The following is a 24,734-nucleotide window of genomic DNA, read 5'->3' as shown; positions in this document are numbered from 1 at the left end:
GAGTCAAGTGACTGTCATCTCGAGCTCACTTAATTGCAGTCCATTATGCCATCAACGCCTCTGAGTGTCCTTTTAAGTGTCTGCAGTGTGGGTGGCATGTTTGTGTTTTTATGTGTGAGCACCTGACATCCGTATCCTGTTGTCTGTAAACTGCAACAGCTCGGAATGGGGCACTTATCCGGCCTTAGACGTCATCATTAAGGACAGGTGAGCACGATGCATTTGCCATGAAAGTTGCTTCACTCTGATGATGGCACCTATAAGCTCGAAATTACTCCACTTTGCATAATGAGTGGAGCCAAACACTTGAATAAAATGCTTCTGAAAATCATTAGCATCTTTTTTGTATGCCACCCCCACCCCTCCCAGCAGATTTTCAAGTGCACAAAAATAATTACAAGCACAAGTTGTTGGATGGGGCTACTTGACTCAAGAGCAGACTGAATAAATACGGGGCGAAAATGGCACTGCCAGCTTTTAGGCAACTTTGCAAATTTATGATGATGCGGGGATGCACTGCGAACATTACGTATACGCAGTGTGTGTGTGGCCAGGATAGCTGAAATGTGCTTATTACCCTTGATACTCTTAATATGGCTTATCAACGAAAGTCTACAAATTAGCCGATTAATAATTGTATCTTTAAAGCAATTATTTATAATTTTATTTTCTAAAACTATTTATACCAGTGTTTTAGTGTAAAAGTACAGGCAATTCGCAACGGAGCTTGGCTTCGTTTTAATTATTCGGAGTCCAGGATTTCCAGTCTGCCACTTCGTTCTTTGGCCCTGCTGGTTTCTATTTTTTTTCGCTTTCAATAGTTTTGCTCTGGCACCTGCTCTTTTCCTGTATTTTCCCGCCTCACTCGGTGAAAGTTGAGCTGTAAATTACAACACTCTTTTCACGCAATGCTGCACTTTTGGGTGAAAGGGATGTCTGTTTGTTTGCGTGCTATTTGGATCCTTCCAGTTCGTTGTTGTTGCCGCTTTAAGAAGCATGTGATTAAGTTGATAGGCGTCACACAGCTTACAGATTGGCTAAGCACCGAAGCGTTGAGTTGTGCTTTCTGCCGGCGTGATGAATTGCATGTGTTTCGGTTGGAATGGGATTACGTTTACTTATAATTACAATGGTTAAGGGGGGATTTAAAAGTTCTAGGGATGATTATATTAGATTAGGTTCAGGCTCTTTTGCAAATGTTTCATTGATATCGAACAACATGCGAAGGTTACACATGCTGACTCGTGATGTGCACATGCTTAAATATTGATTGTCTAATTTATCGCACCAGACTAACAATAATATTTGCCCTTCTGTATTAATTAAGCCAAGTTAGTTTTGCAAAACCCATTTAGATATAATGAGGATTGGGACCCGTTACTTAAATCGTAGAGCCGCTTAAGTAGCAATGCTGTAATTTAATATTCCTCTCCATGACCATCGCCTTATGAAGAGTTGAGTGCCGGCGTGGTGGCTTCATCCTGGCCGTAATCCCCGACAGGGTCTGCTCCATCAGTCGCTGTTAACAAGCTTCTACAACTTGTAAGCCCCATGCCAGGCAGTCGTGACGGGTGCTGAGCCCTCTGCTCGGGGCAACAGGTTTTTACGACCCCACCAAAGCCATAAACTTTGACCCAAAGCCAAGCCGAGCAGCTGGAGCTCAAATAGTTTTAAACGCATTGCCAGTGGGCCATGGCCTTGGCCAGATGCAGTTGGCAGTTGAGCCCGTTGAGCAGTCTGGCCAAGAGCGGATTTTTCGTCGGTCTTTGGGTTTTAGTTAAAGGATGACAGTGTTCATTGTTGAATCATCACTCAAATTTTCCCTCTCCAACTGAGCAGTCGAAAACTGCAGTTTGCGCGGGGAAAAACTCACATGCTGGGCTTTTCCAGCTTTTCCAGCTTGCCGATGACGAGCAGCTGACGAGCGGATGATTACGTTTTTTTTTTTATTTTAGTGAATTGCCCATGTCCAAGTCCATGTCCATGTCCTTCTCTGAATTCCAGTCCACATCTTGTCTTTTCTTTCTGGCTACAGCAGTACTTTGTGCTCATTTTATTTTGGCAGTTTTTGCAGATTTCATTTTCATTTTTTTCCCTAGTTTTTTCTTGTATTTTTCACTACATCCAATGACAAGCGTAATAAATGCTTTGCTGTCAGCCTCTGCTTTTCTTCTTTTATTGTTGCCTCCTTTGGCGTGTTTTGTTCATTGTTTAGTTCCTGCACAACAACAGCAGAAGCTGCTGGCCGCCCTTGACCACGCCCCCTGCCCATTGTTGGGTCGTCCTTTGTGAAATATGAAACGGCGGGCGGGAAAGTCCCCCTCCCAACAGGCTCATTTTAATTTGAGTGTTCTTGGGGACTGTTTCCAAAACTGGCCTGCATACTTCTGGGCTGACCACCCAAAAGAGCTGCACTGGATGGCGGAATTTTCTCCTAGCAGTAGGCCTCAAACAAAATCTCTTCTTTTCTGCCCACCCAAACAGCATTGGCTCGTCAAAGTCCTTCATGAAGGCCAGCTCGCGGCAGGAGTTCATGAAGCTGCCACTGCAACAGGTGAAGAGAATCGACCGCTGGGACTCGCTGCGGGGCTCCACCTCGGACACCTTCACCGAGGAGACCTTTGGCCCCCTCTCCAATGTCCGGTTCGCCGTTTTTGCCCTCGGCTCCTCGGCCTATCCAAATTTCTGCGCCTTCGGTCAGTATGTGGACAACATTCTGGGCGAGCTGGGCGGCGAACGCCTGCTGAGGGTGGCCTACGGCGACGAGATGTGCGGACAGGAGCAGTCGTTCCGGAAGTGGGCGCCCGAGGTATTCAAGGTGAGTGCGGCGATCTAAAGTGACACCTTCATGGGGAATCTGTGCTGGGGACATGCGAAAATATGCAAGTTTTCGAAAGAAGAAGGAACCGAGGAAATGCACTTTGGGATGACTTCCAAATGACTTAGAATAGGTGTGCATAAAATATTATATATTTTCTTAGTTGGCCTGCGAGACCTTCTGCCTGGATCCAGAGGAGAGCCTTTCGGATGCCTCGCTAGCCCTGCAGAACGATTCGCTGACTGTGAATACGGTGCGCCTGGTGCCGTCGGCGAATAAGGGATCCCTGGACAGCAGTTTATCCAAGTACCACAACAAGAAGGTGCACTGCTGCAAGGCGAAGGCGAAGCCCCACAATTTGACCCGTTTGAGTGAGGGAGCCAAGACAACGATGCTGCTGGAGATCTGTGCACCTGGCTTGGAGTACGAGCCGGGTGATCATGTGGGCATCTTTCCGGCGAATCGAACGGAACTGGTCGACGGACTGCTAAATCGACTGGTGGGTGTGGATAATCCCGACGAGGTGCTGCAGTTGCAATTGCTAAAGGAAAAGCAGACATCGAATGGTATATTCAAGTGCTGGGAGCCGCACGACAAAATACCGCCGGATACTCTAAGGAATCTTCTGGCCCGATTCTTTGATCTGACCACTCCGCCATCGCGACAGTTGCTCACCCTGCTGGCAGGATTCTGTGAGGATACCGCGGACAAGGAGCGGCTGGAGTTGCTGGTCAACGATTCGTCGGCCTACGAGGACTGGCGGCACTGGCGGCTGCCCCATCTGCTGGACGTTCTCGAGGAGTTCCCCTCGTGCCGACCACCGGCTCCCCTTCTGCTTGCCCAACTAACGCCGCTGCAGCCTCGCTTCTATTCCATTTCTTCGTCGCCGCGCCGCGTTAGTGACGAAATCCACCTCACGGTGGCCATCGTGAAGTACCGCTGTGAAGATGGCCAGGGAGACGAGCGGTATGGCGTGTGCTCTAACTATCTATCCGGCTTGCGGGCAGACGACGAGCTGTTCATGTTCGTGAGGAGCGCCTTGGGCTTCCATTTGCCCAGCGATCGGAGTCGTCCCATTATTCTGATTGGTCCTGGCACAGGAATAGCTCCATTCCGCTCCTTTTGGCAGGAGTTCCAGGTGCTAAGCGACCTTGATCCCACGGCCAAATTGCCCAAGATGTGGCTCTTCTTTGGCTGCCGTAATCGGGATGTCGATTTGTACGCCGAGGAGAAGGCAGAGCTACAGAAGGATCAAATCCTAGACCGAGTTTTTCTCGCTCTGTCCAGGGAGCAGGCCATTCCGAAGGTAAGTTTAGGTGGTAAGCCATAAAACTTTGTGTTTGTTTGTGTATGTTTTACACAGAAAACATATCGAAGACATTCTATTTTATTTTATTCGAAACACACATTACTTACCACAAAATTTACTAACAACAAAAGTGTATATTATCGTGATTTCGTGATTTTTCTCCCTCTGTATCTGAGCAATTCCCGTTTAAATAATGATTTGTTTTTCGATTTGGCATCGAATCGCCCGTGCATTGCAGACATATGTGCAGGACCTGATTGAGCAGGAATTCGATTCGTTGTACCAGTTGATTGTCCAGGAGCGGGGCCACATCTACGTCTGCGGCGATGTCACAATGGCCGAGCATGTGTACCAGACCATCAGGTAAGGTTTGCTCTGCCTTAAGTTTGATTGCCTTTGTGTGTTTGGACCGAGGAGTGGCTGCTCATTCCCAGGACACGGAGGCAGGGGGCCCATTCCCCCTGAGACACCATTGGGAGTTTTCTGTTTTCCAATGCCCAACGGTCAGGTATTTTGCCATCGGCTTGGCTTTTATATTTCGTTTCTCTGCCTCGCATTTTTTTCAAAGCTTCTGATTAAGTGCCTTATTGTGAAATAGGGGCTGTCTCAATCCATACACACAGGATATTGCATAATGGCGCTGTCCTTACGGGGGGATTTCAATGGAAATGTGCTTGTAGTCTTAAGCGGTTTAGTTTAATTGAAACCAGGGCAGATAAGACTGTCGCATCTGTTGCGTTTGGTAATTGGAAAGGTTCTTGGGAAGAAATACATACGATTCGACCTAATTCTTGTAATTATGAAGAAGTAAAAATGACTAATAAGTGAATTAATATGTTATTAGGCTATTACAGAGTCAGGTCAAATGGGTTTTTAGTAAATTTAGCTAATATCACTAAAGAGACCTTAGAAGTGATGGTGTGCTTTACAGCTTCCCTTTCATCTCGTCACTTTGTAAATCTTGTAGCAACGTCCCCACAGATTACGTCCCATATTCCTGTGCGAATAAATAAACAGTTTTTCAGCATTTTCCTGTATTTTCTATACACACTTCAACTTACCCGTATTCCTTTTCTCTTTGACAGGAAGTGCATTGCCGGCAAAGAGCAGAAAAGCGAGGCGGAAGTTGAGACATTTTTGCTAACACTGCGGGTAAGTATCCTTAGCGGTATAACGTTGAGCTTTGCAGGCATAAATACCGACAGTGGAGGGGTTTCCGCCCAGCCACACACGGCGTATGAGCAATATTTCCACAGCTAGTATAAAAATAGTTTTGAACAATGTAGTGTAAAAGAACATTTGATGACAGCGAATCTACATACATTGTGTTGCACTGCTCTTTCGATTTTCCACAGGACGAAAGTCGCTACCACGAGGACATCTTTGGCATCACGCTGCGAACGGCTGAGATACACACAAAGTCAAGGGCCACGGCCAGGATACGAATGGCCTCCCAGCCATAAGGATAGATATTCGAAGTAATCAAAATAGGAGGGTGACATATCCAAATTCAAGAGGAATACCAAGCACTTGCTCTTTTTTTTCTTCCATATTCAAATGCAATTAAATATTGTCGCTTTGTTCATTACATATTCGTATGAATAACGTTTAAATAAATTACATTTTATTATTGATTCTAATGTACAAATCAATTGTGAAATCAAAATCTAAATGTTAAAATATATTTCAAATAAACGAATCGAAAAAGAAATCCATCAAATTGTTAATATAAAGGAAAAGCGTGGATTAGTCAAATGCAATTTCCAATTTCGTCACCAAAGTGAGGACCATTGGCTAAGCGGCTTAAACTGCCTGAAGGGAAATGGAAATTGGACGATTGGCAAATTGTGCAGAAAATGCAATTTTTAAAATAAATACTCACTTTCTTTTTTTTTTATTGATTTTTTCATGCTTTATTTCCCCGATTGCCTTTGCTTTAAGAGGGGAATATTATCAGCTTGGCAATGCCAGACTCGAAAATAGGCGATTCATATATATTTACCTTCCGTAATTCGTTTTACACTATATGCATACAAGAAAAACTAGCATTACAGTGGCTCTAAGGAATGCAAAAACTAATTTAATTTTAATTAGATAGTTTTTTTTTTGATTTATCAATCATTTTCATGAAGAATTAGAATTTGAAGAGTACTTATATATTTGGCCAATTTCAAGCAGCTTTCCCTTGAGAAAAACAGTATTGAAGTTCAAATGTTGAGCTAACAAAAATGAACATATCAGGCAAATGGGCCATAATAATTAATTGTTAAGAACACCGGGACCCATCAATATTTTCATCAATTAGAGTGTTTTGTTATCTCTGGCCCCCAGTGCATCTACAACTCGGTAGCTGCGCCAACATTCCGGTGGCTGTCTGCGGTTTCAAAGCGTTAACAGATTTGTACCTTGTGCGAAATTCTAAACACATCCACATCCACATCCCAACTCCGACCAAAGGGGCTCACCGCTATCCCACCAACTGCGACTGCGACTATGTTAGCTGGAGTATCTGATTTCAATGCTGAAATTGAATTGTGAACGCTGCTTGGCTTCTGTTTGATTTGTTCTTGTTTGTGTGCACATCTAGGGTATACTGGGTATGGGAATACCCGCTGTTTGCTCGATGTACGGGTATTTGCGCTTTTATCTTGCCATACGCTGGAAAATTGCTAAGGAAAATTACGCGTTTCACTTCCATTTACAGTTCTTTTTAAATCCGTCTGGGCTTATTAAAAAATATGAAATAAATAGGCTTTAATTAAAAATAAGTCTATTGGTACAAAATATTTGTTTTCTTCATTCTCCATTCTCGATAGAAATGCAGCGATTCATGGAATCTAAGCAACAGAAAAGTGATTTATTGAATAATTGGTATTGTGGCATTCGAGTCACACCAACGATAGGTTTTTACTTGTTTCATTTAGAATTTTTTGCGATTTTTTGTTTCTTTTTTATCGGAAATTTCTACTGCAGTGAGTAGTCGCGGTTTGACTAAGATAAAGAACGCGTATATCTTTCAATCAACTCAGCCTCCTCTCATATTTCAGGTTTAGACATATGTCAATGGCAGAAACACAGGAAACTGATAGATATTGCTTAGGAAATGGAAATGGAAAGGTTTAATGGACATTTTTGGCCAGAAGTAGAAGCTTTGGCTTATGCCTATTGAGACAATCAAAAGATACGACCACCTAGTCAAAAGTTTAAAACATAAATTGACAATAATTAAGATGTTACAATGTATTTTTTTAAAGACGATTTCCCCATTTCATTGACCTTTTGCTTGGTTGCAATATCGTCACCCGATTTAACTTATGCAAATTCGGTGGAAATTGATAAAGTCGCGTGGCTAAAAAGTAAAATGCTGCAGTTTCGACCGAAATGAGTTCGAATGACTCGCAAGGTAAGTGGACATGCTGACCGCGACGTAAAATCGGTAAGATTTGCTTTTACCAACCGAACTGCGATTGTAAAACTCTGCAGAAATGGTAATCGTAAACTGGTGTCAATGGCTTATTGGGTTTTTTCGAACTGCAAATGAAATCACCTGATCTTTTTTAGCCAGAACATGAATCAGCAAAGGGACTTGGCTTAATTGTGCGGGATAAGCCCAGACTAACAAATGGAATGCAGTTCTACGCATGGCACGCGTCTCACTTGCCATGTGACCAACATTTTGGCTATTAACCGGCTTTTGCCTCGCTACTCTATCGCTACGAAGATACTCCAAGTTCATGGATACACTCTCGATTCGGAATTAATCAGACGACTTTCAACCACGGGCAATCTCAGACGGTCACAACAACCACCGTTCAGATGCCCCGGGTCCCACCAACATTCCTGGCATAATTTCGTGTGTGAGTAAGCAAACGAGTTCGGGAAAATATTAGACGTCATGGGGCACCTTGGTTTGCCGCTGGCAACAAGAAGACGTTGGGATTCACTCGAAATTTACTGTCTGCTGAGTGCACAAAGGTGCAAAGTCGAGCTCAGCGAGCAAATTGGAATTTTTGGTAATCACAGGACGACTCAGCTCATTTGGAAGAATGCCTCAGGCGAAGGCCTGTTTCTGAATTGGCTAACGCAGTATTTTTCTGAATTACCCAAATAGGAACAATCAAGGTTGTAGAAATCGGGTAAACAATATTTTTCGTTAGTCATTCCAATTAAAATTTGTATATTGGCACTAAGAAATTCCCAGCGGAAGCAACATGTTGCGAACAGTCCAGCAACACGCAAGTTCACTTTTGCCGGCTTGCAAGTTTTGCCTTCGATCCGAAGTTCGTTTCGAACTTAAATCAGCGCAGACTCAGACGGCTCGAGATCAGAGAACTCACACTTGAATTGAGCTATAAACGAGCTAAGCTACATCTTTATGAATTTATTTAATATAGGTTTTTTAAGCTATTGTATCATATTATTACATATATTTATAGAAAACTTGTTCGCAAGAAAGTCAAATTCTATGACTCAGAAGTAGGTTTAATACACTACTTACAACATCGTAAGGAATTTTTATACATGTATTCCATGAAAAATAAATACTTTTACTTAAAAAATAAAAAGAATATTCTAACAAAAATTTTTAAAATATTTACCAGGCGACTTAGAATAATTTTTTATTTATAAACAAAAGCTGTCTAGAAACTAGCTAAGCCGCCATTTCCGTTCAAGCCTAACATTGCGACTTGAACTTGCCGCCGTTCGAAGCCGGGGCGTGCATAAGGGGGCGTGGCGGCGGGTTGGTGTGGTGAGGGGAGGGAAGGGGCAGGTGTGCGAGCGAGCTTGGTTACCGTCGACGGCTGCAACAACAAAAGACAAACATCGCCACTCTGATGTCGATTTTTTTGTCGGGCCGCGCTTCGTTTATTTTAGTTAGTAACGAGATTTCGAGCGCACAACGTTGACGTCGCGGTTGAAAATCGAAAATCGGCCAAAGGCGGCTGAAAGCTCACATAATTTACAGTGCGTACTGCCTATGGTGAACCCCCTTGCGTCGCTGAGTGTGCAACTGTGTGCGGGCGCAGACATGAAGTGAATAAGAAATTGGAAAAGCACTAAAACATAACATATATGTAAAAAAAAATATATTCAGAAAAAAAACCGAAAAAAAACGCAAAAGAAAACGGCAAGAAACGTGGGTAAGGCCAAAAGCGAGGCAAAAACCGTCTAAAAAGCAGCAGCAATAGCAAAACACCACCACCACACCAGCTCGACGCTAATCAGAAAATATTTCTTTAAGCCCATCATCCATCGCGCCCCTCAAATCGAAAAAGCGCGAAATATTCATTTCGGCCACAAACGTAAGTGTCTGCATGTGCAAGTCGATATGTGGCCATATGTAATATATGTGGCTATGTTTGTACAACAAACCAGGGGACACTTGTAGTAACAATATTGCAATGGCAACAAAAATAATGCAAAGGTTGTTTGATAGTCGGTTGCCAAGAGTGAAATTATTGAACAAGAAATTCGTTCGCTTGGTGATTTTCAGTCCAGCGAAGCGGGGGAAAATGCGCCAAAATATTTACGCGCCGTAAATATTCAGTTTAGCTGTCATAGCCAAGGAAATATAGTCAATTGCAGTGGTTCATGAAAAATATTAAATTATAATTCTTACAGAAAATTAAAGGTAAATTCTATAAATAAAGAAAGCAAGCCGAAAATGAAAAGTAGCAGCTTTGTGCACCAAGTTGAAACTAAAAACTGAGACAAAAAACCTTAATAAATTGGCGAATCCATAAATGATAGAAAATTCCCAGGAACTGTATTTGTTGAAAATAAAATTGATTCAGTAGCTTTAGCTTTTTAGCTAGATCACATTTCAAAGAAATACTTGAAATATGTTTATCCACATTTCTCGAGAAGTCTGCGAAGCTGTTCGAACAAATCGGTTGCTTACTTAATTCGCAGTAAGTGAAGGATGATGTGTCTATGCGATTGTTTTGATTCGAATACACATATGTATACCCACCTACATAGTTCACTTACCTGTGTTCAAATACCCCTGATGCCAAACAATCGAAACGCTTTTGAACTATGTACCATTATTGTTAGGTATTGCTCTTTATTTCTGTGTACTTTTTGGCGTTCACAAATTGTTTGGATTTTGAGCGGCGGCGGCGGCGGCGGCGGTGACTAAGTGCTGATTTTTACGATTACAGGTGTTTGAAATGTATTCAAAATTTATGAGCGACTTGCTGCTGCAACTGATGTGTGTGTGGCACATGAAATAAAGCCATTTGACAGCAGCCCAGACCTTACAAGGTTCATTGCTACTCGTCACTGTGTTTTTTATCCCCCCCAAGTTTCATGTAGGCTTGCTGCCTAGATAATAAACATTAATCTTAATGGCATTGTCGCTGGGCTATCCAGCTACCAACTACCAGATACTAGCTACCAGCTACCGACTAAAACGAAAATAAAGCGAGTAAATCAACAATAAACAAATGGCAAGACACGCGTGTCTGCCTTTTAGCCGTGGCTTGTGAACTTTTCTTGTGGCTTTTTTCTCCTTTTACTATTTTTTTTTGCCTTTTTTTTGTTTCTCTGACAGCTTCTATAGCGTGTTAATTCAGACGGTATTGTATTGAAATCTTGTTCCTCAATTTTTGGCACATTCATTCAGTGCGGCTTCTGGGGATTCATTGCAAATTAAGCGTTGCTTCTTGCCGATTATAGAAATTTTCGCAGCTTGTTGGTCGGTCGGTCGGTCAGGCGGCCCAAAGTCAGCCGTAAATAAATTCGCCTATTATTGCCGCAATTAGTTGATTTAAATTATTAACTTTGGCGCACTAATGCGTCCGGGGTTCAAGGTTAAGGATGGCCATTTCAGATGAATTGTGAGTGTCCGAAGTTTCGTACGAGTATATACGAATGGGTATAAATCATTCAAGTAAATGCATGCGAAATCTTTTGTCCGACCGCGTAGAGCGTTGAGAATTATTATAGAATAATTTCTGTTACGTGAGATTAAGCCATATGCTCTGACGAAATCGCGTGCTGATGATAGTTCGACGATGTATTATTTTATTTTTACCCCACAATATATCTTTCACGTGCGCAAAGGCAGCTAGCCAGGTTGTCAACAGTATGTAGATGAGTTAAGTGCAGAATTTTAGAGTGGCAAGTGCGAAAAGGAGATACATATATTTTTATGCTCTAGGCATAGTTCCTAAATGTGTGCCTAATAAACATATTCAGCATATGCATTTATTAACTAAACTGGGACTTCCTGCGACAAAGTGAAGCCGCCGCGCCACAAAAAAGTTCGAGATATGAATGAAAATATATGTGGATAGCAATATAGCCGTTGCCACTTTAGATATAGCCACTTCATTCATAGGCAAATACTAAAAGGCAGCCATGCCAAACAAACCAAACACGGTGCACAAATGGCTTGCAAAAGACGGCCAAGACGAGGCGACAGGCGAAGAAGTCGCAAAGTGCAAAAAATCACTTAGCGCATTTTAACAATGCTCATTACCAATTTTGCCGAAGGGGGGCACTCGAGCCCCGCCCACCGCCCTCGGGCGCCCACAAATTCGGCACGTGGACCCATTTAAAGTAGTGCAGACAGACAATAAAACCAAAATCGCGCATATCTTCGATATATAGCCAAAAATATTTGTGAATTTTTTATGAATGAAACGCAAAATGTGTTGAATTTGAATTGCCTTCGCTTGTCTTCCCATTTTTTGTTCGATCTGTTTTTTATTTGGATGCGCACATTGCGTGGCATAGTAGATACATGGCTTGCATGGCTAAATAATAATGAACATTTTTCAAAGACTCAAAGCCTCTTACGTACAAAGTCTTCCAGTGGCTTAAAGCCCGTGGATCCACGAATAAAAAAAAAAATAAAACAGAAAAAACCGGCAAAAATGCAGCAGATTAACCAAGTCGGTGTTACTACCCCCACATACAATTTTCGTTTAATTGCCACGCACTTCATAAAAAGTGAAAACATTAAATTGCCATAAGCATTTAAGCCTCGTGAATAAATAAGGCAGAAATGGTTTTACACTCGAGTGTTTAATTTTTATTCGCTGACTCTATATTAAATCAATTAATTTGTTGCACACTCGTTACCAGGAAACGAATTCATATTTCATTTTTTCTTCTACGTCACAAATGGCTTTGAAAAGTACCCAGTTTGTCCGTTTCAGCTGAACATTTGAATGAGTTTACTGCATTTCATTAAATGTCAAATATTGAGTTTTTCCTTTGACAGTTTTTTTTTTGTCCAAAAAATGGTAAATAAATATAAAAACTTTTAATGATAGGAAAATAAATAACAACACTAATGGCGGCGGCTAAGAATCAACCGATATGCTTGTGTCCGGATAAATACAATTTATTTCACTGTTTGCTTACTTTATTAAAAGTTCATTGGTTTACATTTAAGATTGCAATGGAACCCTGAAACCGAGTGTCGTTTATATCTTAAAAAAAAAACATATTGCCCCTCGGACAAGGTAAACACAGTACAAATACCTGTGAGTGTTTTTGCTAAGTTTACTCAAGATGACTTAACCAGTGTCTTTCAATTTCCGGTCGCAACTTGATGTGTTTTTTAGCTGACTCATTTAAAATATTTTCGAAGAGAGTCGGTAGGGAAAACCTACCAGCGTAGCAGATGCAAAAATTCTGCAGAAGGGACTTTAAGCAAGATTTATTCAGTTTCGGTTGAAATTCATGAATACACAAATGCACGGCGTCCACATGAACTTCTCAACGATAAAAATTTCACAAGTGACTTGAGCCGGGCTTTGTTTATATTTTTCTTTTTTTTTTTTGGTCGAAACCTGTTTCCATATTTTTGCTCGAGCCAAAAATCATAACAAAACATCAACATTTTATCGATTGAAATAAGATGGTCAGGCGCGCAAACATATTATTTTTGGAAATTTTTTCAGCTTAGATCATTTCGTTTTGGGGAAACAGCTGAGCGAAATAATTCTGCCAAAAATGCGCATCTAATTACACGAATGTGTGGCGCCATTTGGACAGCATTGAAAATGCCACAAAAATAATTCAATATGGGGGGGGCGCCCATCAACCTTCGTACGTGTAGTTTTAATTAATTTGCTTTCGGAAGCACAAATATTGAAAATCGCCCAGGTGTCCTCAACAATTTCGAATCGTGTGTAAAAACTGATTTCGCATGTGGCGGCCTCATTTTGAAATGATATTGAATATCGATCCGACGAACTGGGCTGTGTTTGTCCAGTTCCCCAGTCCAATCCATTTTGACTCATCCGTATTTAGTTTCGGGTTTTTTCTCGGCATTACTATTTATTGCCGGCATTAATCACCTGCACTATAGAGCCGCAAATAATACCTTTCGACTTGTTTCGTCTTGACTTTATGAGGGTTTTCGAGCGATTTATGAATTCCCATTAAGCTAAATGTTCAATTAGCGCTAAGGCGTGATATTTTGGTTAATCAATGTCGGTTGAATGCATAAAATATACTTTGCGATAAGGTTCACGTAGAACTGCGCTATTTCCTGACAGGTGAACAACGAATTCAGAAAATACAAGTTCGCTAGTTCACTAGTGACACACAATGTCTTAACTTTACAATAACACGAGATATACAAATAATCTCGTAAGTTAAAAGTCATTTCGGCCTGGTATCGAATGTACCAAGAAATTCTTTTGACAATCATTACTTGCAGTAAAGTTTCGCCTGCACAAACTTGGGGCCAAGTAAATTCTCTGCACTACAAGTTGTTGATTTTTCGATGTTCTTTGCTCCCCTTTTGGGTTGCCATAGTATCCACATGTAGGCGAAGTGCCACAAAGCTGTTGTAAGTATCTGCTGGATACGAAATTTATAACAGGGCGCAGGAAAACTCAAAAAACCCAAAACCCAAAACCCGGCCATCCTTCACCTTATCGCCCATCCGTGGCCAAAATCGTAGTTACAGCAAAACAAGCGTAAACAAAAACCTTTAACGACAGGCGGTTGGGAATCGGGAATAGAGGGGTAAATATTCATGCACAATTTGCATTTTGAGGCGGCGACTACTTTACATCACATTTTTGTGTCAAATCAGCGCAAATTCGAAGGCGTTTAGACAGCCCAGCCCGAATTGAAGACGAACCAAGTGAAGTGAACGACCCACGGATTCGGCTGGCACATGTATAGTAAGCCAAATTGGACAGCCCTCTTGGCCTTTCGTCTTCGCCAACTTGCCGCCGCTTTTGACTTTTGGAGACCCCTCCCCTCACTATGCTTGACGAAGTTGCGGCTAGTCGCAAAATGCAGAGCACACATTTTAAACAAAATGTCAAGAACGAAGTGAAACGTGGCGCTGACACAGGGCGCACTCCAAAATGGAGTCATTGTCTTCGGCTAAAGGGTAGTTGCGTCAAATTGTCCAAACCAAATAAATGAAGAAAGGGTGCTCCGGAAATTGTACCTGATTGGTTTGAATATTAGTTAGCCATTTCAGCATGGTTCTAAGTCAACTACAATATAACATAATTTCCATGGCAGCAGGACACACAGTCTTGGTACTCAAGAATTTAACTATAAGAACTGAATGTTCATTTATAATTATAATCTCTGCCAATAACAGCAATCCTAAACAGAAGCACCCCAAGTCAAGCAATATAAAACGTTACATATTATTAGCTAAACATTTATCGCTTCTTCTATAATTTTAGTTATTGTTTAGGCTTCAATGTTTTATAAGATTTTTTAAAGTTTTGTCATCGAAAACCTGTCATATCCCCCATGGCTTTATCTATGTCACTATGTCGCACCCCTCCGTGCTGTGAAATAAACTTTATCGATTCCAACAAGCACTGTGTGCATCCTGCCCGTCAAGAATTATTCAGGATATTTCGCACACATCCTGCGAGCCTTGTCCTTTGGGCTGTCAAAATGAAAACTCGCTTACGGAAACCACAATAATTGCTGCCATAACACTTGCTCTGCCGTCGATGACAGGCGGCAACAGAGTTGCTCGTTTCATCGGCATTGGGTCGCTTGATTTTGTTTCGTATCTGCGTTTTTATTTTTTTGTGTATTTTAGTTATTGGCCGCTTTACAACTTGCAGTGCGGCTTGGCCATCAACTTGTTTTTGGGCCTGGCAACAAGTTCAGAGGAAACGGCGTCCGGAACCCAAAAAGTAGTGCACTGCGAAAGTATCTGAAAGCTGAAATCTGTGTATCTGTGCCGTGGCCCAGATTGGCCGGCTATAATTGAATTCCCACGAATCACAATTTCACCCCAAGTTCAAGTTGAAGCTGCGGCCATAAAAGGGCGACGGGCAAAGCCGCCCAAATTAGATAAACATGTAAATGTTTATTGACACAAAAAGGCTGCTCCGACGGCATGAATAAATTCAGAATGTGTAATGTGCATATGAATAATATGAAAAGGACACAACTGGCGATACAAATTGACATTTTATTTGCCTTTCACCTGATGACAGACGACAGCAGCCAGACAGCCGAGAAAGGACCCCAAAAAAATGGGAGGTGGCCAAGAAAACCCAGACCCAAAACCAGAAAACCTCAACCTCAATAATGAAGTAATTGGCCGAATTTGTCTTGGGCCAACCACGAAAGTTGTCGGGATGCGGCGGCTTTAAGATAGAAATGTATCTGAATCTGGTGGCGGAACAAGGGTGGATGCTTCATCGAAGATACATTCCAAGTTCCCACTCCCGCTTGGACTTTCAAAATGTGAATGCACTTTTGTCGAACGTGACAGGTTTTTGTTGCTCCACTTTTGTTTTCTTGTCTTGCTTTTTTTTTTGTTTTTTGTTTTTTTGGTTTATTTTTCGCTGAGCAGCAGGAAGAAGTCGAGCGTTTGGGTTTATTGACTTTTTGACTTACATTAAATGGTCTTAAATTCCTGAAAACTTTTAATGTGATAGCTTAGTTTAAGCTGACCGACGATGACTTACTGCAGCTTTATGTGGCTCATTTCGGATGAGCAAAGTTAAGGTAATCGTTTAAAGTTAATGCAAAAAAAAAGCTGAATAAAGGCGAGCATGGTGAAAATGAATCTTTCGACCAGGAAGTTCTCGATGATTCCACACGTTAACTGGGTCAGCTAACGAAATGAAATTATTTCATATTAATCGTTTTATTTGTTGTGATTAGCTCGCAATTTTCCCCAATTTTGGCAAGCACATTAAATACGCGAAATTACATTTTAAGCTATCACTTAAACAAGTCACGTGCGTGGAACAGGGTCGATTATGGTTTATCAAGGGGAGGTTATACGAAAAACACACACCAGCCCAATTCAGTAATATCAATTAAAATCGGAAATGGCATAAACAAATCGAAATGCGTGTGAGGTCAGCCCGCTGCTCCGACTTCCTTTAACCCTCTAATGACCCTTCAATCAGGCAGTGCGGCCTGTGCGTTTGTCAGTTGGCTGGGAATCAATTGCCGGGGGCTGTCAAATTAACATTATCTTTTGTTCATTGATTGCCCGAATTGCTAATGACAGTCAGCCGAATGGATTCCGGTGAGACGAATATTAAGCAAAGGCTGGCAAGTCGTGCATGATTTCCTTTTACGGGTTTCCCATGAATATTGCCAAAATAATATTAAAATATAACATCTTACTCTCAGAAGCCTAAGGTTCTGAATTAAAAGGTTCTGAGGAATAAGAATCAACTCAGGAATTCCTCTTTACGTTTTGTAAAAAGAACATCTTTGGCACAAGAAATATCTGCGATATTCATTCAATTCGTAGAATTTACATTTTGTAAAATCCAATTTTAAATAATTCCCTACTTTAATTGGTTCTAATGAAATGTATTGGCTTACAATGTAGTTGCTACTTCGGAAGCCTTTAATTTGCCAGAATTCTCATGCGCTGATTTTGTGCAGTACCCACACCTGTCGGCATTTAAATGCAATTAAGTTCTATGCCCATTTACAATTATCCATGGCGATCATGTGGGCCTGTAAGCCTAACTGGCAATTATTCATGTAACAGGCCCAGACAGGCCGAGATCGTGCTAAAAATAAAGAAGAATGCACTGGCGAGTACTCGCCCAATCCCCGCCAGCCACTTAAGGGCAATCTTCGCTTATTATGGCAATATGGGGATAATAGAGACCCGCCTGGGGATCTAACATACTGAACGAGTATGAACGAGTGCTGGTCGGTCAGGAATAGAATAGAGCAGGCGAAAGCGACGCATGTGTTCCACTAAAAATAGACGCAACCATTTTTCCAACCGTCTCGATGGCCACAATGATGGCCCATAAACGTGTAGCAGCCAGCCGAGGAGCTGGATGCCAAACTGCTGATTGACATAAAAGAGCAAGTGGAGTTGTGAAAATAGGAAAATAAAACAGAGAGTAGTCCGTGCAAACTGGCAGCAGTTATGCCCAAGAAGATGAATCAACATTCCGAGCGGTCAACGTACCACGTTCAGGAATGGCACGCCATCGAGGATGCAGCTTCTGCATCAGCTTCTGCTCCTGCTCCCGCTTCTAGTGATTCGGTTGATGATGATGATGGTGCTGCTGATGGCCAGATGAAGATGGCAACCTGCGGACATGGCTCCATAAACACAAAGACATCCAGCCAATGGGCAATGCATCGAAAGAGGCTGCTTAAGCAGACGAAAGTCCCAGCCAGAAGTCCGTCTGGCGAAGATTAGATGCACTTGAGTGCTGTGATAGTTGCACAATCAATAGATTCAACTGAAGGAGATTGACATCTTAATTAGACTTTAAACAATTTACACAAACGTGACATGTTTTATGTAAATGTTTGTCACTTCACTTGAGATGGAAGTTTTTGTTTCGATTCTTTAATAGGGAATCTTAATTTCATAAATGTTTCATAATTTAATCCTGAATGAAGAGAAGATATATTTATAATTTGTTTTTCAATTCTGGCTACCAGGTAGAATACCTTTGGTGAAGGGTATGCGGCAGGCAAAATTGAGCAAAGATGCCAGAACGTAACATTAAAATAAACGCGCACAGATAAATCTTGAGCACGAGGAGTGGATCGAGGGCAGTGCGTCCAGTTCCCAAGTCCCAGAGTTCCCAAGCTACTCCGTTTGCCCCACTACCCCCGGGCTCATCCGCGTTCTGGAGCAGCGAAAATGCAATCAAATGCGGTCCGTTGTCTGTGCGTCCGTGTGTCTGTGCGAATACGTGATGTCCAAGCGGCGGTCAGCTCGAGCATCTGCAAAATGCACGCACATCGCACATCCGTGAAATTCCTGAGTCGCTGCTGCATGTGCCATGCATTTACGTTGACGTTGCAATTACAACTGGTCAGATGGGAGAAGAAGGAGCAGGAGGAGCTAGAGGGGCCTACTCCTCTGGCGCACTCAGTTAGTCCAAAGCCCTTTCCTTTCTTTGGCTTTCTGTTGGCCATTCCCACGCCGAAGTCCAGTACAGGGAGAGAAAAGATAAAAGATTGCATATAATAACTTTAGATTGCCAAAATACATTCAAATTCAAATGTAAAATCAAGTTGAAAAGCTAAATTCATTCATTGACCAAAATATAATTTAATAATATGAAGTTAGCATGTAATTTGTTTAATGTAACAAACAGCAGACATTTTTCTCAGTGTATCCAGGCCATCCCCACCCCAGTCAAGTCTTCTGACCGCTGCCTGTTTACTGTGTGATTATTACAGGCAGCGAGGAAAATAACAGGCTTTCGCTTAGATGCCAGAAGCTGCTCCTTTGGCGCGGTTCAGTCACTCAGTAGACGACTGGCCTGGACTGCAAAGTGAGTTACTTAGGCCGGCGGCTTCATTACAGTTCCACCAGTCCTTCTGTCCACTCGGGCACATTCACAAAGCCGACCAACAGCTGAAGTGCCCTCATCTAAGCTCTCGTCCTGAAGTGATGAGAAGTAGTGTCCTGACCAAAGGCTCTTCCAACAGGTCCAACAAGTGGTTGTCGCCGCATTGTGTATCAATTCTCATGCCACCAGCTACCACAGACTGTCATTATTACCATTTCCCGATTCTCCACCCCCGCCGCCGATTTGCATTTGGTCCATCCATTGCCCATCACCCATCTCCATTCGAATTGAATATGTCGTCGAATTAATTGCCGAGTTAAGGGCGATTAGCAATCCCCGTTGCCATGGCATCGATTTGAATGGAAATTGTGCATCAATGTCTTGGGCATTAATTGAAGCAAATTGGAAATGCAATGCGGGCGAATTGAGTGGACAACCGGCTAAAGGATATGTTCAAAGTTTTTATATAAATATTTATAGATTTACTTGCATATTTCGCCGCTATGTATGTACATCACAATATCGACTGTTTTAGAAACTTCATTACTAAATACGGAATCAGGATCGAATCTTCAAGACAATCGAATGGGAAGGGGTTTCATCTTGGAGTTCCTAACATACATGGAAAACTGTGGACCCTCCGCGTTTCCGTAGCGTGTCACTTTATCCACCTTATAAGCAGCAGGACCCGGACCAGGTTTTTCATCTCTTTTGCGGTCAATTCTGCGGCCGAAGGAGAACTGAGGTCCTTTTTGTCCAAAACTGCTGGGTAGCATGTAGGCTCCAGGTCCAGGTCCTTACAAAATACTGAAAGGATATGCGCATTGTCCGTAGAAAATTAAGACTTCAACCTACCATAGTTCCTAGACATGTTCACAAATTATTCGCTGTGGCTAATTTCAACAATACTAATTTAAATATCTTAGATTTGGAGAACAAATAAATTTTTTGGGAAGCAAAAAAGGTATGTGTTCCGAGAACAGTCGAATTGTGAAATGAACAAAATCCCATATATATCCAATAATCAAACGATACAATAAACTCTCGGAATATGTGATTAGTAAATATATACACATACCAACATATAATCATTTAAACTAACTAATTAGATGTATATCTGATGGATTGTTACACTTCCACATTGTTTCACACACCCCGATTGATTGATTAAATATTTATTTATTTGCATAACTTTACTATCTGCTTAATTATCCGTAAATCAACAGCTATTTTCAACGCCCAGAAATAAAAGACGGGGCGCCAGTGGGCAAAAAAAAAAAAACACACCTTATTAACACCTAGGGCGTAAAAAACATTAATTAACTTTTATACACACGCCACACTAATTAATATTTAATTTGCCTCAAATTGTACAGCATTTTGCATTGTTCTAGCCGTCGCCGGAATTCGATTCACAGTTTTCAGTTGCGCACTAATAGATTTTATTTATCTGATTTAGCTAATGTATCTGGCGGATACGCTCTTTGTTGATTTACATAAAGCCAAATGCTCCGGCTAATTTCTTGGCTGACAAATGGCAAATTCTTGTAATTTTATGGAAGTCCAATCTGATTGAAAAAAAAAAAACGTTTTATCAAATTAGGCATTTCGCATACCTCTTGTCACTAAAAATGTTAACCGTTAACCAAATTATGTTGGCATGAAATATTCATGGCATGTTCGATATAAATCACTTATCATAAAATATTTAACATCTTTATTGTGTTAGTCGAACGTTTTTAAGAATGCGAAATGTTGATGGATGCAAATTTTTCGGTTTCGATTGGCTGAAGCTTGAATCGTTTAAATTAATGTGCGCTTTGTGCTGTTTTAACAAAGTTGATTTAATCACAATTCAGAGTGAAGAAATCCAATTTAACAGCTTGCCAACTTTAAAAGTGATTCCACCATATTATGATGTTTAAATGTGTTATAAATTATGTTGAGCTTCCTCTTAAGCTTTATTTTCGGGGTCACTTGTCAAATTCTACTATCCAATTTTTTTTCAATTAATACTATTTGCATCTCTCCCTTTTCCTTATAAACTTTCGCCAGAAACTTATAGCAAATTAGTCTGACATTTTTTTGGTACTGAAACTTTTTGGCTGATGCAACAGACTTTGCATAAATTACGGAAAATCAATAAAACTTTGGCAATGCATGGCATTTAGCCGATAAATTCAAGCTTAATAATTCAAATTTTAAGTATTTAATTAACCATTTCGCTTTGCATCTGGCCTTGCAGGAACAGAATGCACAGAACAGAGAAGCATTCGGAGGCATTCCAGCTGAGAGTCAGCCCCGAATTCCATCGGAAGGATTCCGGTACAGATCTGCAGATGTCTAGGAAAAAATGCAATAATAACCAACAGCGACGAGGTCGTCGAAGGCGAACGGACTTGGGGAATCCGCTGGGAATCCATGGGTCCATCAGTCTTGCTATTCTGATGTTGACCATTTGCATGGCCAACACGTCGACTGCCGGTAAGTGTTGAAAACTGAAAAACTAATAAAATTTCGTTATGAGCCAAATGGCTGGATAAACGACAGTGCAAGAGGGTGGTTGGGGGGGGGGTGTCCAAATGCCAATTGCGGAGGATCGGGGCACTGAAAGCTGACAGCAACATGCAGCAGACACGACACACAAGCCTCAATTAAAAGCACATCAATAACAGTCGTCTCCCACTGCAACCACCCATCCGCCCATCTGGCAAGCCACCCAAAACCACCCAAAACCACCCAAACGACCCCAAACCATCCGGTGATTCCCCTTCAATTGGCACTTGGCGTGCCAGTTTAGCTTGAGGGTCTGGTTCCTGTGATTCGGATTTTGATTTATTTAACAATTTAGCAACAACATTGGCAATGTCGCAAGCTGTGACTGTGACTTGCTTTACATTTGGTTTTTCTTTCGCATTCGTCGAGCAGTTTTTCATCTCCAGTGCACGAGGAAAAATATTCGAAACTATGCAGCTAGTTTTTGTTCCATCGAAAGAAGGGGAAATTACAAAATGATCGGAGCAAGGCAGCAAGAATGACTTAAACTTGTTCAGTGTCAATGAAATGAGAAATGTGGTGAATGGAAACGGAAGTCATATATAGAGATAGTTATGTGAGAACATTAACTTCTGTTCACTATAGCACCATATAAACTAATACCAGCAATAAATATGTATTAATAAATGTAATTTTCCATCCGAATAACTGTTCATTCACATAGACACTTTAAGCAATCGTCTGTCTATTTATCCCCAATAAAACACACACTCAGGGAAATTCCGATCCACAACCGCAGTAGCCCCAAAGCATGCAGTGGATGGCCAAACAACGGGCCAAAATAAACTTGTCGCTGTAGTTTGGAGGGAAATTAACTCTATACCGACATTGGCTCCCTTTGGGCCACTGTTCTTCCAGCCAAAAACAAACATGGAGCGAACGTGGCAAGTGGGCAAAAACGAAACGAAATGCTAGCCGGCGGCTTTGGGCGCTTAAAATTCCCCCTTGGGCCAAGTTTGAAAAGCGCTTTAATCGCTAAGCTGCGTTTAGGCGTCAGATTTTGTGTTGCGACAGGTCCACACCATGCCCACATAAATTTACCAACGCCCCTTTTTGTCCTTTGTATTTTACCAGCTGTTTAAACATTTTTGCTAACTCGGCCATTGTTGCAGTGGATACCCAGCAATGGGTAAGGGTATGCAGGAACTACAATTAGTAGAAATGATTTTAAAGTATAAGCAATAACATGTTGATCTCTATTGCTTAAAAAAATATATATATACATTAATATTAATGCTTTCTTGTTAAATGAAAAAACCTTAGTCAGAGAGATTAGTTATTCGATATGTGCGAAGCACATGGTATACCATAGTCGACCCATTTTGCTCTGTTAAGTTTTTTTTGGAGCTCTTTGCCGCAACGAGCCGCCAAATGAGGCATCTATGGATGAAGGGCGTGCAGAGCGGATGTTGCGGATATGCGGATGTGCGGATCCTGGGGTTCCCCGGACTGGCACTCGCGAAAGTGGCGGATGCGGCTTTTGCATGTGTTTGCTTGGCAGCTGCAATTTTCGTTGGCCATTTTACACGCCCTGCCTGCCAGGACTTCTGGGCCCAGTTACCCAATGAAAATGTTCAAGTTCAGCGCTGTGCTGGCGAAAAAAGTTAGCGAGTTTTGGTCAGAAAAAAGCGGTGTGGCCTAGTATGCAATTTTTTTTTTTTAATCAGGCCTGCTTAAAAGTTAAATGGCCAGCGGAGAATTTGCCCACTTCATCCAGCGAATTAGGCGTGGGTTAGGCCAGTAAATCCGAGAAGCGTGTGGCCTAACAATAAGGTCGAACGGTTTCTGGTCAAACGGCACGAAATTAATTTTAATTTTTTATGTGCACCTTTTTAATTTTCAATTAAGTGCCAAAGCAAGGGTTTAAATTGTTATAAACGGAATTTACCCGAAGCCAAAGGGTTGAAAAAAGGATAAGGAAGTTATTATTGTTTAAATACACTTTCAAATTTTTTTTAGTTCAAGCTGTGCTATTTAATAAAAATTGTGTGGTATAGATATAAAGGTTGCATTAAAAATTAATTAGCTAAACAAGCTTATAAAATCATAAAATCCAATTGGTTTACTTCGTTGATTGATGCCAGAAATGCCCACCAAAAATAAGAGTACAATGGATAAACGGTCACAGAAATGCCTGAATCTTTTTAACTGCCTTTTTTACGAACCTGGTAACAATTTGCGACAATAAACTGAAAAACCAAAGCGAAAAATGGCACTCAAACTGCTGTCAAGAGGCAAAGCAAACCGAAATGCAAACAAAAGACAGGAGGAGCGATGAGAAATGGATGCATTTGGGAAAATCTGGTGAAGCCAAATCAAACGTAGTCGTTGGGGGGAAAATAACCCTGTTTGTATTCTGTGTGCAGCAATCCTGGCCCCAGGACAATTGTCAAGGTGAAAAGGGGAAACTGAAAAAAAAGGGACACCATTCGATGGAATATAAAAATGAACTACAATTTTGCAAATTTTAAGCACATTTCAGTTGCTGTGAAAAAGTCGTCAGCGTGTCGAAAAAAAAACCGATTTGCATATTTACACCTACACAAGTGCAAACAGCACCCACACTCGTGCACACACACACAGGTACTAACACTCACACACACACATAACTTGCATACAATAAATCTAGTGACGTCTCGAGAGAAAGACGTCACGTACAAAGAAGAGGTTGGCGAAAAGTAAGAGAAGCTGGATACGTTGCTTTTCCTGTTTCCTGCTTAAGTTCCTGCCCAGCTCTTGTTGTGTTGGGAAATCCTTGCAGTCGGCGAGGATGGTTCGCTTACCCCCCCCCCCCCCAAATAGCCTGAATGCCGAGCAGAAGGTCCTTGCATCCTGCTCCTCATGCTCACCGCAAAGTGACGGTGAAAAATCGTCGCCAGTTCACATGAAAATTGAAATGAAAATGAAAATGAAAAGAAAATCGAGCTCATCATGTGTATATAAAAATACATATTTTCCACTCTACCTCGACTGCGTTGATAATGAGCACCATTGAGCGGGAAAGGGGGAAAACTAAGGAACTGGATTTATATTCATACGGAGTACGGAGAAAAGTGCTTTGTTAATACTTTCGGCGTAAAGACTTTTCAGAATAACAGATTTCGTCGAATAGCTCAGTCGGAATGAAGTATTAAATTGTAGCATTCAGCGGGTTAACTAAATTTAAATGTATAACAACTACCTTAAACTCGGATATTTTATTGTTATTTATGTAAAGTTGTTTACAGAATTGAGCAACCAAGAACATTTCTCTAGCGAAATGTTCGCTTGAATTAAAACAATTCCTTCGCAA

At 41.5% G+C, this 24,734-nt stretch overlaps 3 protein-coding genes and 2 long non-coding RNA genes across 12 annotated transcripts in view; 4 read left to right on the top strand and 1 right to left on the bottom strand.

The window, feature by feature from the left end:
• Nos (Nitric oxide synthase) overlaps window positions 1–5,835 on the top strand; it is a 33,238-nt gene extending 27,403 nt beyond the window's left edge. For all 3 annotated transcript variants that reach the window (NM_078817.4, NM_001032069.2, NM_001032072.2), the window contains 5 exons: window positions 2,485–2,818; window positions 2,982–4,124; window positions 4,366–4,490; window positions 5,213–5,279; window positions 5,483–5,835. In NM_078817.4, the coding sequence (NP_523541.2) occupies window positions 2,485–2,818; window positions 2,982–4,124; window positions 4,366–4,490; window positions 5,213–5,279; window positions 5,483–5,590 (1,777 nt within the window). In that variant the 3' untranslated portion in view covers window positions 5,591–5,835. The remainder of the gene's footprint in view (window positions 1–2,484; window positions 2,819–2,981; window positions 4,125–4,365; window positions 4,491–5,212; window positions 5,280–5,482) is intronic.
• A 1,472-nt stretch (window positions 5,836–7,307) lies between these two features.
• On the top strand, window positions 7,308–8,514 carry lncRNA:CR44581 (long non-coding RNA:CR44581). Its single transcript, NR_124184.1, has 2 exons — window positions 7,308–7,530; window positions 7,689–8,514. It is a non-coding gene; the product is annotated as a long non-coding RNA:CR44581 (long non-coding RNA).
• Window positions 8,515–8,999: 485 nt separating this feature from the next.
• The window catches only part of CG31869 (uncharacterized protein), a 29,072-nt gene continuing 13,337 nt past the window's right edge, over window positions 9,000–24,734 (top strand). For 2 of the 3 annotated variants that reach the window (NM_164944.4, NM_001144342.3), the window contains exons 1-2: window positions 9,000–9,430; window positions 21,132–21,370. In NM_164944.4, the coding sequence (NP_723619.1) occupies window positions 21,139–21,370 (232 nt within the window). In that variant the 5' untranslated portion in view covers window positions 9,000–9,430; window positions 21,132–21,138. The remainder of the gene's footprint in view (window positions 9,431–21,131; window positions 21,371–24,734) is intronic. The other variant, NM_001144343.3, reaches the window with a different exon arrangement.
• Window positions 18,659–19,887, bottom strand: CG31870 (uncharacterized protein). 4 transcript variants are annotated; one of them, NM_001298886.1, is made up of 3 exons: window positions 19,742–19,887; window positions 19,400–19,682; window positions 18,659–19,326 (listed from the first exon to the last, which is right to left on the bottom strand). In NM_001298886.1, the coding sequence occupies exons 1-2, from the start codon at window positions 19,755–19,757 to the stop codon at window positions 19,459–19,461; spliced, it is 240 nt and encodes a 79-aa protein (NP_001285815.1). In that variant the 5' UTR covers window positions 19,758–19,887; the 3' UTR covers window positions 18,659–19,326; window positions 19,400–19,458. The 4 variants fall into 4 exon arrangements, with proteins under 4 accessions (NP_001285815.1, NP_723622.1, NP_723620.1 ...); NM_164947.3 differs by lacking the exon at window positions 18,659–19,326 and having other exon boundaries at window positions 19,351–19,693; NM_164945.2 differs by lacking the exon at window positions 18,659–19,326 and having other exon boundaries at window positions 19,351–19,682.
• On the top strand, window positions 23,936–24,606 carry lncRNA:CR44582 (long non-coding RNA:CR44582). Its single transcript, NR_124183.1, has one exon. It is a non-coding gene; the product is annotated as a long non-coding RNA:CR44582 (long non-coding RNA).

This window comes from Drosophila melanogaster, chromosome 2L (assembly GCF_000001215.4).
Source record: "Drosophila melanogaster chromosome 2L".
Taxonomy (NCBI): Eukaryota; Metazoa; Arthropoda; class Insecta; order Diptera; family Drosophilidae; genus Drosophila; species Drosophila melanogaster.
Note: the sequence above shows the minus strand (reverse complement) of the source record. Positions and strands in the feature narration are given on the sequence as shown.